The sequence below is a fragment of the Clarias gariepinus genome, chromosome 11 (assembly GCF_024256425.1).
Source record: "Clarias gariepinus isolate MV-2021 ecotype Netherlands chromosome 11, CGAR_prim_01v2, whole genome shotgun sequence".
NCBI lineage: Eukaryota > Metazoa > Chordata > Actinopteri > Siluriformes > Clariidae > Clarias > Clarias gariepinus.
Genome location: NC_071110.1, coordinates 6,701,252 through 6,717,640, shown reverse-complemented (window position 1 = coordinate 6,717,640; position 16,389 = coordinate 6,701,252). Strand labels below are relative to the sequence as shown.

General features: G+C 38.8%; 1 protein-coding gene across 3 annotated transcripts in view; it reads left to right on the top strand.

Annotated features, from left to right (window-relative positions):
• trim3a (tripartite motif containing 3a) overlaps positions 1 to 16,389 on the top strand; it is a 33,929-nt gene that overhangs the window by 5,392 nt on the left and 12,148 nt on the right. The window contains exons 1-4 of one of the 3 annotated variants that reach the window (XM_053507586.1): positions 6,866 to 6,961; positions 12,248 to 12,432; positions 13,117 to 13,357; positions 14,897 to 15,048. In XM_053507586.1, the coding sequence (XP_053363561.1) occupies positions 12,287 to 12,432; positions 13,117 to 13,357; positions 14,897 to 15,048 (539 nt within the window). In that variant the 5' untranslated portion in view covers positions 6,866 to 6,961; positions 12,248 to 12,286. Of the gene's footprint in view, positions 1 to 6,865; positions 6,962 to 7,396; positions 7,611 to 12,247; positions 12,433 to 13,116; positions 13,358 to 14,896; positions 15,049 to 16,389 lie in introns of those variants that run through there. The other 2 variants (XM_053507585.1, XM_053507584.1) reach the window with 2 other exon arrangements.

Genomic DNA, 16,389 nt, shown 5'->3' with positions numbered 1-16,389 from the left:
AAGTTAAAAATTACAAGTTACGAGTTACAGAATTCATTGCATTTCTATGCAGTTTATGCTTCAACACTATTCATCATGGCTGGGATTTAGCAGATTCAAATCCAATTGAAACGCTCACTAAATTAAATCAGATCTGCCAAAGTAACGTGCGTGACAGTTTATCGTTGAGCGAAATTTTACAACTGGAGATGGCAAAAGCTCTGTTTCTCCCGTAAACCAAAATGTAATCACGTTAACAAGGCACAGTCGGTATTTAACAAGGCTGTAGTGGGTCAGAAGTGGGCGTTAACAAGACGTTTTCTTGCTACCTGATTGGCTGATGCAGACCAACATGGATAGCCTAATATAAATAAATTGCATGCATGTTTGTGCGGGGTATTTATTTATTTTATTAACTTATTTTGGATTTTTTTTTTCGCCGTGTCCTGCGTTTTCTAATACCGGGACGCATTAGTGGATATTTTCTGACTGATCGGCAATGTGGACAATTGTTTTGACAGGAATTAGAGGCGAGTTGATCTTTTTAGAGGTGAGGTGGATGAGAGGACAGTGTGAGGGATAGCCGAACAAGAAGCCGAATGGAAGATTAGCCATCTCTGGTTTGAGCTCTGCAGCACGCCAGCATTACAGCACACACTGGGTGGAAAGCTAAATTACTGGTTCAGAGGTAATGAGGAGTGCCGCTTTGTCTTTCTTTTGTCTTTTTGTATGCAGAAAAAAAAAGGCAAGGCTTAAGGCGAAATTTTTTTTTGCTTGCTTGATTCCTCTGAGCCACACTGTAATAGTTCATTTTTAAAGTAGGAAATGGGTAAATTCATCAGTTTCTAAAAAATATATTTCAGCGAATCTGACAAATTGCTTCTGTCTTGCTGAGATACTCGTATTTTATGAGATTATCATTTCTTCCTTGGGGTTTGTTGCTATACTGCCACCTACTTGACTAGAGCGTGTAGCAGAAGTTTGACAGGGGTCAAAAGATTTTTTTTTGTATGCAACATAACATTTACACAATTTACACAACATTGGAATGAAATGATGGAAACGTTTTGCGTGTTTGAGAAAAATCAGACTGGAAACTTTAGTGCTGTTGAATCGAATTGATTTGAAAAGATCGGGTTAATATGTTACCCTACAGTAAGGCGAGGGCCCCCACCGCGCCCCAGTGCGATAGCATTGCATGTATGTAACAGCTGATGCAGCAGGGCTTTGAATCGTTTGATCTTGAGCTAACTTTTTTGTATGTGGGTCATGTGACGTGAACACAAATGTTTGCTCCAACGTGCCACACACACAAATCCAGGTGTCATTATTAGATTACACACCGTCTCTTCATCCTCTGTCTCTCTCAGTCGATGCCGGTTCACACTGTTTTACTGTTACTGTATATCTATTTCTTTAAAATAGGGAGAACTGAGTTACGTTTCCACCAAACTGCTCAGTAAAGCTCGTGAGATGCCTGCAGGACGTGTCCGGATATCCAGCTGCACATTCTTTTTTTTTAAAGCTTTGACTGTGAATTGAATGTATGCAAATGATTTAATCTGCATAATCTGCGGTCCTGATAGAAAAGCAGGATGTGTGTATGTGTGTACGTGTGTGTGTGTGTGTGTGTGTGTGATTAGTCTCAGGCTTTTTTTAATTTCAATGTTAAAGCCAGTGTGGAAAAGCACCCCTGGCAAATCTACTTTTATTAGTCGAAAGGAACGACAAACAGCACGCTATTTATCTAGTTAAGTGTACAACTATATTGTATTCATAAAAGAGCATTCCATGAGTGAGTTTATGTTAAAAAGAAATGGGTACCTGGAAAGTTTTTATTAGTGCCTTAATATTTAATATTTAGCTTTTTGTTTTTCTGATGAAGTAAAAACGACGCTAGACCTGAGAAACCTAACTGCCGAGGTCTGTCGAACTCAAATACTTTATACCGGAGTGTACTACAGCGCTGTGAAGTTCTTAAATCTGATTGTTCAGAATGAGTGCCTATTCGATTAAAGAGGACAATCCCTCAAAATGGAGAGAAAACAGAGACAAAATGGCATCCGGGATTCCCCATGCAATTTATTGCCGCGGATATTTCATTCCAAGATTCATTTCCTTAGGTGTGATTATGGTTTTTGGCCACATGATGACAGTGTGGGAAAAAGAGACAGATAATAAATTATTATTTATTTATTATTATTATTATTATTATTACAGATTAATAAAGTGGATTGGTTTGCTTTACACTGTATATTCACGTCAAGGGGGAATGTACAAGACTCACTTCGTCAGACTTAAGAACAAATCAGACTTATGAACGTTTGTTCTGGAATGGAACTCGTTCGTAAGTCGGGGACTACCTGTACCCCATTTCAATATTACATTTTTTTTCTTCAGATTTTGCTACAAATTTAAACCTTAAAAAAAAAAGTTTAATGATTTTACGGTTTAAGGAGTTTCCTACAGTCTACCTGAGCCTCCTGTTATACTGAACTTCCAGTCTCACACAGTATGATGCAGATAAATCCCTGCTATCCCTGTTGAGTCCGGTTCCTCTTAAGGTTTCTTCCTATTACCATCTCAGGGAGTTTTTCCTTGCTACTGACGCCGTCGTCCTCGGCTTGCTCATCAGGGAGGGTTATCATTTTCATACATCTTCACATTTCATACAAACTTAAATAATTCTTTTGATTATGTAAAGCTGCTTTGCAACAATGTCAATTGTTAAAGGCGCTATACAAGTAAAATTAAATAACATAATTTTTTGCCCTTAAAAGTCAAGAACAGCAGTTAAACCATACTAACTACAAAACCAAGCTCCAAAGACAAGAGATTAACATTTAACTGTGCAGCACGTATCTCTGTCATCCACCATAATTATTATTTCTAAACAAAGTTAGCAAATAATTAATTCTTAACACACAGCATAAGAGGATGTAAAAAGTTCAGTGTACAGCCTTTAGGATTATAAACAAACACTGATGTTTTACTGCCTCAAACGCCTCAAACTTGACAGTGAGCGTGCATATTGAGTGGCTGCGAGTAATTCAACTAATTAGGGCATGTGGTGTTTTGAGACTGTTGTAAGAGTGTGTAAGTAGTGGGGTTGAGACGAATTCGCTCACAGAGTTTAAAGAAAAGGGCGCGATTTACTATAACGCTATATTCCACTACACTCAGTACAGAATCATAAACTTAAAAAAAAATTTTTTTAAGTCAGTGTGGAAATGCGCGAATCGCCAGACTGAATCGATTTATTTATTTATTTAGCTAGTTATTTCCCCCATCTTTACTATTCAACATGCCAAAAATTATGCGGGCATACTCGACCTTTAATTTTATCATTGACAAACAAGAGTGGGATGAGAGGACAATCATTTCAAGCTGGATGTAGGGTTACAATTTTAATAATCACGTAATCGTTAATGGTTAATCATAAACAAGCTCTTTTGTGCATTTGTCCTATGTTAAAAAAAAAAATAGGCTGCTTAAAATGCTATGCATTGTCCGCCATTTAAACTGCAAGTGTGCCCTCTTGTGGTTTTAAGCGTATAGACATGTGAGGAATATTGTGCAAAACAAACATTATCAGTTAAAACAATTTTAATCTTGGAAGCAATTAATTAATTCACATTTAATTGTAAACTTCCCTTGCTGTGAGCGATTGGATATTATGAACATGCATTTCTTAAATAATAAAAACAATACATATAATATAATCGAGGATAAATTTCTGTGGAAAAAAATGGAATAAAATGGAATATTATCGCACTTTGCAAAGTGCGATTTATTAAAAAACAAATTAAATTTATGATGGGGGGGGAAATATCCAGCGTTTAGTGATGGACTGATGCTTTATCTCAATATGATTTAATATAATTTAAATGTTTAATGACAGTAATGTATAGCTATAGGATACTTACACTTTATTAATCTTTTCCTTTTTTTTGGGGCAGACTGTTTTTGTACCAATATTGATACTAATATGCATTGTTGTCTCATTACATCATCAAACATTATACCTCATGTCATTTTTGTATTGCGATCCCACTAAAGTACAGTATGTTCTTTATCAGACCAAACCAAGCACTGGACGTGGGGGTAAATGTGTGAGTTAATGTTCTGTTGGTGCTGTATCTGTGCTGTAGTGGGGATGCTGGAGATGCAGGTGCTGCAGAATGGTTTGAGCCGCCACCCACTCAGTCAGCAGCCATGTACATAAAAAGTACTGCGAACACGGCACGTCTCTGCATCTGCACGTCTCTGCTGCAGCACAGAGATCAGACATCTCTTTCTCTCGTCTGCTCATGAGTCATTAATGATTACGCAGTACAATTATGACGAGAAATCAGTGCAAATATTTGCACCTGCCTTTTTTTTTCCCCCAGGAGAAGAATCTTAACATGAAACTCGAAATTCCTGAACAGGAGTTGTCTATAAACAAATGCAAAATCTAAATCCTTGTTGGCAAGCGTAGTTAAATATACTCCATTGTGGTAAGAGACTGAAACCTCTAAACACGTGCTCGCTTCGTTAAATCCGATTCGAGGCATGGAAATCAAACAGGCTCAGACTGTCAAGGGTCTCTCACATGACTGAGAAGAAAAAAAAAGAGAAAAAAAAAACACTGACCTTTTCCAGAGCTGAAGAAAGCAGGGGAGAGAATAGATTGTAGTGTTTAGGGAGAACATCACCGATAATAAAAATTGTCATTCGAAAAAATGGCAAATATGTAGACGTGGGCAAAGAAAAAAACTAATATTTAAAAAAGGATTTAATAAATGTCCATGTTTATTGGTTTATTAATCTCTGTATAATATACGATATATGTTTAACAAAAAATTTTAAAACCTAAAAAATGTTCTGAGGTTTCTTTTTGGAATAAGGGTCATACAAACCTATTTTCTGTTTAAGTTTATTGGCCACATACTGTAAGATGTCGGTTCCTAAAATTATTTAGGAAAATAATAATAAAAAAAATTATGTAAATACATTTTCAAAGATTAAAATTGTTAGTGCTGAACCATCAAAAAAGAATCGTGGTGAACATTTACTGACCAGCAGAATTGAAAGCCGTGTTATATAGTGAAAGTTAAAGCATTTCCACGCACGCCATGTGATGAGAACGGCCCACAGGATTGAGACTAAACAGCTGTGTAGTCAAAAGAAAACCACTTGTCTAGTGAGACTCATCAGAAAGAACAAGCATCAGTTAGTTGAAGAGACTTTATAGCAATGAAAAAATGTATTGTGGTCTAATGAGTCCAGATCGAGCCTATGACGGGGACAAGGACTCCTTGTTTTTTTATTTTTTTATTTTTTTTATTAATTTCCCCAAATAACAAAAGACATAAGACTGCAGTGCCTTTGGGTATTATTAAGCTCAATGTGCACTGTGTAGAGGATTTAATATCGACCAGGTGCCTCAGAGACCCCACTTTAATACACACATTTATTCCACACAGAAAGTTTATAACATAACATATTTGGTAAGAAATGGTTGTTGTGACTGATGTGGATTCCTGAGGTCAGTTTGAACTGTATTACCCAGACAGTTACGTCTGATCTTTTTCTCTCAGCTGTGAGAGAAAAAACAAGAAGTAGAGTCTCGAGTTAATTTAAGACAGACAGACAGATGGATAGATGGATGCAGTGCTGTAAAAAAAGTATATATTGTTTTAATTTCCATTTTAACAATGTAAAATGCAATTCTAAATACAAAATGCTGAAAAAAATGATGATTTGATTTATTAAGGGAAAAAATCTGTCCAGGACCACCTGACTCTTATGTAGAAAAAAGAAAATCTTGAAGGAGAATGTCCGGCCATCAGTTTATGGCCCTCAGCTCAAGCACACTTGGATTATGCAGCAGGACAATAATGCGAAACACACCAGCAAGTCCACCTCTGAATGGCTCAGGGAAGGGGAAAAAAAAAAAGTTTTAGAATGCCGTAGTCAAAGTCTAGACTTAAATCTGATTGAGATCCTTAAACAGGGCGATCATGTTTGAAAAACCTCCAATATGGCTGAATTAAAATATTTCTGCAAAGAAGAGTGGAACAAAATTCCTCCATTGCGATTTGAAAGACTCATTGCGAGTCATCACAAACGCTTTATTGCAGTTGTTGTCCCCAAGGGTGGCAGAACTGGTTATGTTTTGTTTTTTGTTTTTTTTTGGGGTGGGGGGAGGGCTGTTGGGTGGTGTTGCAATTACTTTTTCACATGCTAACTGATCATGCAGGTTTTTCACAGCACTAAATAGAATACTTTCCTGTTTTGCACATACGTAGATACAGTAATAGCTTTAATCTGTTGGATTGGACACATCACTGGGACTATATTAATGGAACGAATGCCCTTGTGACCTGTAGATGTGGGTGGGGTTATCCTGAGAGACCACGCCCATCAGGAGAGGAGCATTTCATCATAGGATAAATCTGATCAAAGTCTGAAGGATTTCTTTTCTGCCTTAATTCTTTTATCTTAGGGGACAGATGGACCTAAAGCATGGTGGTAAAATAAATAAATACCCCCAACCCTTTAGTAGAACCGTGTCTGCAAATGTATTAATCTTTTTATTAATTAGAAAGCGTATTAGAAATAATAAATCATTGTGCGTTGTGAAAACCTCTGCAGATATTATTAAGTGCTATTTGTGACTTTTTTGTTGTTGTTGTTGTTGTTGTTGTGGCCTGGGTCCTTTTATCTCTAATTCTGGCTCGTTGATTTACCCAGCATCATGTTGACATTGCAGACTTTTGTACAGTACTGCAGTTCAGATAAGGGTTAAATAAGGATGCCATGTTGTGAGTGTTCAGCTGCTCTCATTCAGCAGATGTGTGTGAGGAACAGGAGGAGGAGCACAGGCAGGACTGGGAGGACTGAATGCTCTTAGACGTAGTTCATGTGGCAGGGAGAGCAGACAATAAGGCCAATAGAAAATCCACAACATGGTCTAACGCCGGGCGCTGGCGTCTGGGTAAGCTTCCGAGTGTGTGTGTGTGTGTGTGTGTGTGATTGCATGAGTGTGAGAGGGAGAGTGCTGGTAGCATTGTTGTTCTGTGATTTTTTTGCTCACAAACCAAGGAAAAATGTTTTTATACCTCTCGATTTCTCTCTCTCTCTCTCTCTCTCTCTTTCTCTGCAAAGGACAGCTGGCTTGAAAACAAGCTCTTGCTTTATCATATGAGTAGCGAACACACACGCAGACACAGACAGGTGCTCGCTCTTTCGCTCTTTCTCTCTCTCTCTCTCTCTCTTTCTTTCTCTCTCTCTCTCTCTCTCTCTCTTTCATTGTCAAACACACAGCTCCCTCCTCACCAGCAGGAAGGAACTGAGAGGGATTTTGGGAAGTGCCATTTTAAGGTTTCCTCCTATTTCCCCATTTCTTTATTTTCTAGTCTGGCTAACAACAGCCAGTGTGCTGTCTGATCGCTGGTATTTAATCAGACAGACAAGACATTAAGATAGGGAGCGAGAAACGGCTGCCGTGCCGCGGTGAAAGCGTGAACCCTTTCCTCTGCCGTGTCGAAAATAATTCATCACGTTTTCTCGTGCTGTACCAGAGGACACAGCCACGCCTGTTAGCCAGGAGGAACTAGGACTGAGTCATGCTTAGACCACAAGGGGTGAGTCTGTGTGTGTGTTCTTTCTTCTTTTTTCTTTCATCTCTGCTTTGCCATTGCTGTCCACTCTGGATTAAACCCAAGCCGTGCTCACACACTCATTAACCCTGCCTACGTTTTATCCCCACAACTGCACCCGTTACCTCGCCGTAGACTGTTTCTCTTACGTTTCAGATTTACGGCAGTGTTTACAGAGTCATTGTGGTCATTTGTATTAGTTCTCCGTTAAAAGCCACAGCTGTTGTTTTTCAGGGATTGTGGACGAAGTGGAAGAGAAATGCGAGTCTTTCTCAGGGTTTAAAGTCATCTGAGGGTTAGTGCGGTTTAGAATGCGTGCACCATCTGTGTAGGATATGTACAGTATATAAGTTGATTGATTAATATTGGTGAAATATCTCCGGATTATCTACACACTACACTATATGTTGTTAATATTTAGTTTGACTTGCTTTAGCTTTTATTACTGCACACAATGTGGTGTCCAGTCAATGTGTCGAAATGATTCCTCATGCTCCCAGAACCACTCTCGCACAATCTTCGGTCCTGCAATACGCCCGTGCCATCAGGGATGCAAAAACTCCATAGATGTGATAACACTTAGTACATTCAGGTCGTCAGCTGACTTCATTTTATTGCCACATAGCGTTGCGGAGTTTAGACCTGACCAACTGAATCAACCCCAGATCATAACGCTGCCTCCAGAGGCTCGTACAGGCCGCTATGCATGATGGGTGCATGGATTAATGTGCTTCCCTTCTTACCCTGACACGCCCGTCGCTCCGATATAGGACGAATCCGGAGTCATCAGACTACGTGCCCTTTTTCTGTCGCTCCAAAGTCTCATTTTTATGCTCCCTAGCAAAGGGATTATTATTTAATTTATTTTTTTTTCCTCCTGATGGATCTCGCTAACAAGTGGGGGGTCAGAGGAGCTCAGTGGTTAAGGCATTGAATTACAGTTCGAAAGGTTCCAGGTTCAACCACCAAGTGTTGGGCCCTTGAGCAAGGCCTTTAACTCTCAACCACTCAGATGTATAATGAGATAAAATATAAATAAATGTAAGTCGCTCTGGATAAGGGCATCTGCTAAATGCCTAAATGTAAGTGGTTTTCTTTTGATCACACAGCTATTTAGTCCCAATCTTGTGAGTCTTAATCACACTTGATTATTTTTATGATGCAACTTCACCAAGTGTTTAAGTAACCTTCGAACATATTAATTTATAAATTATATATTTTTACCAGTTTAGCACTTTCCTTCCCAGTTTTTTAACTCAATTCCAGTAAATTCAACAGTTTTTGTATGTATTCAGGATATAATCTAGAGACATTTTACATCTCTGGATTATGTGCTGAACATATAATGTTTCAATTATGTGGATGTGTGGAGCATATGTACGGAGTAATGCTGAGTTATATATAGGATTTTTGTGGAAAAACTATACATATGTTTAGAGTAAATATCTATTTATATGTGGATTATTTCTGGATTATGTATGGAATTTGGATAAAAAAAATATATAATTAATTCCTGAGCACAATATTAGGGATTTATCTGATGTGTGTATGTGGTCTATAGATATGTGTAAGAAATATTAAGGATTCTGATTATGATTCATGGCTTTTATACAGTAACTGAAGCAAGAGTTTGCAGTTGCAGTGGTTTAGATGTTTTTAAGGCATGTAGCACACCGCAGTTTTAGATGCGAATCCCACAGACACCAAGATAACGCCTCCCTGCCATTCAGTTAATGCGGATCCACAAGCGTTACTGCTATTCAAAAATAAACCTGCAGAGTCTAACACGGAGAACGCTGATCCTTTCCATCGCTGCCTACAGATGACTACATTTAAGCACAGACATGGAAGTCAGTTAAAGCCCACATGCCCAGTATTCGTTAGTCATACTGCAAGCACAGGAGTTGGGGAATCTAATGAGGTGCGTCAATCATGAAAGATGGAGACAGTAACCCGCTCTCGTAGGGAAGTGATGATGTCGGTTCCTTTCATAGTGTTTATGAACCCTGTGAGAACATGAGCTCAATTAAAGTCATTTCTGCTAAAATGTTGGTGGAGAGAGAGAGACAGAGAGGTGGAGATGGAGACGAGGAGAGGTGGAAAGGCAGATATAAAGTCACAAAGGCGGACAAGTGCGCAGTGGATGACTGGGGGGGAGAGTCGCGTAGTGGGAGACTGGGGGGGAGAGTCGCGGAGTGGGAGACTGGGGGGGAGAGTCGCGGCGTGGGAGACTGGGGGGGGGGGTGGCGGAGTGGGAGACTGGGGGGGGGAGTCGCGGCGTGGGAGACTGGGGGGGGGGAGTCGCGGCGTGGGAGACTGGGGGGGGGAGTCGCGGGGTAACGGGGGTCAGCCCAGAGGTTCTGGATTTTTTTTATTTTTATTTTATTCTCAATCCAGTGCAGAGCAAAGTAGCGCCATGTTCATCTCCACAGCCTGATGCATGTTCAGTGTGATGCAACTTAATGGCTTAATGTTTAGGGTCCCTTCTGGAAGACTAATATGTGTGCTCGCCGATAAAATGGTCAAAGAATATCAGCAGCAGATCAAATTTATGATGATCTGCTGCTCTTGCTAAAACCCCCTCTAAATGCTATTTATATCCATGCAAGTGTGTGGAGTTCTGGGAAAATTCTGTGTGATGTGAAGCCGTAGAGTCACTTTACCAAAGAAGAAGAACAGCAACATTTACCCCCTCAAATAGAAACGTATAAATAAATAAAAATTTGGGGGGCCATTGTGCCGATACATTGCCTCATAAAAGAATCTCAGGACATAAGGTAAGTTGCAATGCTGTTTTATGTGAAGCATCCAGTACACAAGTCCAAGAAATTAGAAATGATGTGCGGAAAACATCTGGATCATGTGAGGATGGGGCGTGGATGAATAATGAAATGTTGTTTTCTGGGTCCTGGGTCATGTGAGGATGATGCATCTGATTGTGTGGAACATTTTATGGAATATATGCTGAATACTGTATGGCATGTTTGTGGAATATGTTTGGATTCTGTAAAAATGATGTGTCCCAAATATGTGGAATACTTCTCGAAAGTGTTTAATACCTCTGGAATGGTGTATAAAGTATGTGCAATACTTACTTTTATTACACACAGACTTGCAATTATGGCTTAAAGCTTCTGAAAACCCAAAATTCAGTATCTCTCAGAAAATTTTTATATTTTGAAAATTTTCAATATTTGAGACTTATTATCTTTAATCAGATAATTACTTCAAAACGTCTGCAAAGGTTTCCTGAGACATTAAATGGTCTCTCAGTCTGGTTCAGTAGGCTGGAGCTTCACAGAGTGCTGTGTGCATATTAAATGAAAAGCTAAATGGAAGGGAAAAATCTGGTAGAAAACGGTGCACAAGCAACGGGGATAACCACAGCCTTGAGAAGATTAAGAAATTCTTGACCAGGCTTTAATTCGCAAAGATTCACAAGGAGTGGACAGCAGCTGGAGTCAGTGCTTCAAGAGCCACCACACACAGACTTATCCAGGACATTCGCTAAAACTGCCGTTGTGTCAAGCCAGTCTTGAACTAAAGACAATGTCAGAGGTGTTTTACCTGGGTTAAGGACAAAAAGGACTGGACTGTTGCTCAGTGGGTCAAAGTCCTTTTCTCATATGAAATTAAAATTTGCATTTGTAAATCAAGGTCCCAGAGTCTGCAGGAAGAGATAAGAGGCATAGAATCCAAGTTTGCACAGTCAGTGGTGGTTTGGGGGGCCATGTCGTCTGCTGGTGTTGGACCACTGTGTTTTATCAGCCGTCTACAAGGAGGTTTTAGAGCACTTCATGCTTCCCTCTGCTGACCAGCTTTATGAAGATGCTGATTTCATTTTCCAGCAGGTCTTGGCACCTGCCCACACTGCCTGGTTTAAGGACCCTGTACTTGATTGGCCAGCAGATTTCCATGACCAAAATTACTGTGTTTAAACTGTGAAGAGGAAGATGCAAGACACCTAACCCAACAACAGTGAAAAACTGAAGACCGCTATCAGAGCAACCTGGACTTCTGTAACTTATCACCTCCATGCCACGTCGCATTGCTGCAGTATTTCATGCAAAGGAGCCCCGGCCAAGTACTGAGTGCTCGACATGTTCATACTGTTTAGTAGATCAACATTTCCGTGTTAAAAATCTTTTATCATTTTAATTTTTTGTTTATTATTGTTATTTAATTTTTTTTTTTACCAAATGTTTGTGTTTTTATTAGCTGTAAGCCATAATCATTAAAATTTAAAGAAATGACCACTTGAAATATATTAGTATGTGTGTAATTAATCTATATAATTCAACTTTAACTTTTTGGATTTATTGAACGAGATAAATCAAAGTCTTAATGATGATATTCTAATTTATTGAGATGTATCTTCGGACCAATCAGATTAAAGAATTCTCCAGCACTGTATAAGAATAGTAAACGATTTCAGTACTGCATCCAGAACTCATTAGCGTCACCTAGTGTCACACATCGGCACACAATTTCCAGCAAATTCATCAGTTGCCCTGTATATGAACTCCATCTCCATGTGTATTTAAAAGATTTTCCAGATCTCTGTGTCCATTTTAACCTTTCTTTTTTTTCTTTCTTTCTTTCTTCTCTCTGCGTCTCCGTAGGCTGAGAGGTGTGTGTACCTCGTACTTCAGTTCCCGTGAATGCCTCTCACCATGGCTAAGAGGGAGACGGGCAGCACCAGCCCTGTGGTGCGACAGATAGACAAGCAGTTCCTGGTCTGCAGTATTTGTCTGGAGCACTATCACAACCCGAAGGTCCTGCCCTGTCTGCACACCTTCTGCGAGAGGTACAGTGTCATAACACAGACGAATCATGGGAGTAACCCGTATCCCGAATGTCTAATTTGGGAAAGCAGAACTGGAGAAGGGAGTGAGCTTTGACCCAGATGAAGGATTTAATCAGTTGATTAATTATGAGAAACATTTTCAAAACCACTGACTGCTAAAGCTATATTCTCTCGAGGTTTTTTTTTTCTTTTTAAGAACTGAATTTTGGTAATGGATTTTTTTTCCCTGTAGCTTTTGAATAAATCCTCTGTTCATCACCAGGGCAAAGCTTGTAGCTTAAGAGGCATTAGATATGAGCTCACATCATCGAGTCAGCAAAATCATGTTCAACCATTGAGTTTTTCTAAGATGATGACATTATCATTAGGTATCTACAGAACAAATAACATGCTCATCTGTTGAACTAGCTAGCTTAGCTGAACAAACTCGGGTTGCATGACCCTCATTAGAGTTAATTTCAATTATCATACTCATTTTGGGGAAAAAAAAACCTTTTTCTATTAGAAATATAAACTACTTTAGTAAAAGTTTATTAAGGCACAAGCATATGGAGATGTTTCCACCTCACATGTTTATAGAAAGATTTCTCAATTCTGTCATTTTAAAAAAATGAGTATAAAGGGCTAAGATTTTTCTCAGGGAATCATGAATAAATTTCCCCACATCTGTTTTTCTCTCCGCAGATGTCTCCAGAACTACATCCCGCCACAGTCGCTCACGCTGTCGTGCCCAGTGTGCCGGCAGACATCCATCCTGCCTGAGAAAGGTGTAGCGGCGCTGCAGAATAACTTCTTTATCACTAACCTGATGGAGGTGCTACAGAGAGAGGCGGAGTGCTCGCAGCCCGAGGAGCGCAGCGTTCTGGAGTCAGCCAGCGCCGCCAACTCGGCCCAGCCGCTGTCCTGTCCCAACCACGAGGGCAAGGTGGGGCATCGGGCTTAACAACAAGCAAACATTTACAAATGGAACGAGTCAAGATTATTGTCTATTTCTTATGATTTAGCGATAAGGGTTGCGAACTTTGCACATTTTTTTTCTTAACAGATGTTTAAACACTCTGTAACAATCAATAATAGATTAATCATTTATAATGAATGAGAACAAAATAGACATTATTTCACCTTATTTTCAAATTTTTTGTTTTTTATTTAAACAGTTTTAACAATACAACATCGGCAAACTAGTTGTTAGACAAATGAAACAAACATTCTTTTAAAAAAGTTTTTTTTTTTTCTTAAGTGTGCCCTCTTGTGGGGCACAAGTTAATTGATAAGTGAGCTATGGAGAAATAACAGTGTTGATGTAATTTTTAAAATTAGTTAAATTATCAAGAATTAATAGAATAATGATTAAGGATTAACATCTGTATAATACAGTGGCCTTGAAGTGCAAAACAAATTAACAAATTCAAAACCAAATTAACAAAACGGAAAACAAAATAACTAATATCTGACTGGCCGAGAAGTGCAATACAAATTAACAAAATGAAAAAACAAAGTAACAAATTTAAAACCAAATAACAAAACCCAAAACTATTTTTTAGGGAGCTTAGTTGTTTTGTTTTTGGTTTTGTTATTTTGTTTTTGGATTTGTTAATTTGTTTCCTGTTTTGTTAATTTGTTTCCTGTTTTGTTAATTTGTATTGCACTTCTCGGCCAGTCCGATACAAACCGGAAAAGGTAGGTATAGTTTGCGAATTAAATGCTTACCGCTAATTGGACGAGACATCTGTCACTCAAGATATACAGGAAGTACTGTAGTAGCGGTAGATTTGTGTGTGTATAAATGTGCAAACATTATTGTGGTTTCAAATATGGCGTTCTTATGATGGCCCTGAAGTCAGTTTTGTTAATTTTTTTGCACTTCAAGGCCATCATAGTTTAAAGTGAAGCAGAACACGCAAGAAACAAAGATAAAGAAACAAGTTCCTACTTCCTGTATATCTTGAGTGACAGATGTCTCGTCCAATCAGCGGTAAGCATTTCGTTTGCAAACTATACCTACCTTTTCCGGTTTGTATCGGACTGGCCGAGAAGTGCAATACAAATTAACAAAACGGAAAACAAAATAACAAAAACAAAACAACAAACCTCCCTAGAAAATAGTTTTGGGTTTTGTTATTAGCTTTTAAATTAGTTAATTTGTTTTTCATTTTGTTAATTTGTATTGCACTTCTCCGCCAGTCAGATATTAGTTATTTTGTTTTGAGTTTTGGTAATTTGTTTTTAGTTTTGGTAATTTGTTTTGCACTTCAGGGCCACCGTAGTATTAGCAAAGCTGCACGTAACTGATGCCCTTGCCCAGGTGCGTGGTTAAAATCAAGAATGCGCTGATGCGCACCTTTAACATAATATCCGCCAAGCGTACTTGATTATCATCATCTTGGATGGTCATGTGTACAATTTATGTACACTTCTGCCTATTAGTCGTCATTGTTTGTGCCTTGATTCTCGCCCTCTGCAGGTGATGGAGTTTTACTGCGAGTCATGCGAGACAGCGATGTGTCTGGAGTGTACGGAGGGAGAACACCGCGAGCATGTGACCGTTCCTCTGCGAGACGTTCTCGAGCAGCACAAAGCAGCGCTCAAGGACCAGTTGGACGCCATTCGCAACAGGTTTGCGCAGCACCAAGCAGTTCAATACACATATATTACTTTATAGTTTACAGTTTGTACATCGCTTCATATCAAAACTATGGGCACATGCTTGTTGGATCATCTTTCTCCATCGTTTTGCTCTGCTAATAATTTTCATTTCTACTAATTTTTTTTTTTGGAATGACACAAAGATAAGGAGATGAGTGATAAGTGATAAGTTTATAAAGCTGGCTTAATCTAAATTATGAGTCATATGATAAACAGCCTTCTATATTCATTTTTTGTGAGTGTTTATAGGTGTGTACATGTGTGTGTATAAATGTTAGTACAACCCTCACATTTCAGAAACCACTTTATCACTCACATTTCAGAAACCACTTTATCATATGTTCTCAAGGGACAATACCATAGAAATGAGAATTAGATTTACTTTAGTCAATGTGCAGATATTACTGTATAGCAGTACAGATTTACTTTCCTCTAACAATAACTCAATATACAGCCTTTATTGTCTAATTAACTGGCAACGGAAATGAGTACACCCTTAGTGAACATGTCAAAACTGTGCCCAAAGTGTCCATATTTTTTTGTGTAAGCACCATCGTTATCTAGCACGGCCCTAATCCTCCTGGGCCTGGACTTTACCAGAACTGTACACATTGTTCCTGGGATTCTCTTCCAGCTCTGATATCACGGAGCTGCTGGATGTTAGAGACACAATGCTTTCGCCACCTTCCTCTTGAGGACGTCCCACAAGTGATCAATAAGGTTCAGGTCTGGAGATATACTGATACTCGGCCACTGATAAACACATGAACATGATGAATAGGTCATGTGACTTTGCATGGTTAAAAGTGTACAGCTGTTATCACTTAGGGTGTACTTGGGTGTAGTTGTTGCCTGCTATTTTGACAATAAAGGCTATGTTGATATATTTTCAGAGGACACAGTCATCTGACTATAAAGCGTATATACTTTTGACCTGTCCAAGTTTTAATGCCCTAGGAGAACGGGTTCTACCAGAACAAACTTTAAAGAACATATTCTGCAAGATGAAACCAGAAAAACGTTTACAATTTCTAGCAAGAACCCTGTAAATCTTGTTCTTCTGGCCAAGGCCATATATTTATATTTACCTAATATTGTTTTACTTTACTACCTGTTAAATCCCTTACATTATAGCTATAACTTAATATTACATTGGTTTGTATAAATTAGTTGAATTTTTAATATCTGTCATGAAATAGCCTGTGTATCAGTTAAGGCAGTAAGCCCTAATGCAAACAAATAAACAATTTTTATAGGACATTAAATCTATAGTTATGCAACCTACACATTGACTACTTTAAAATATATTCA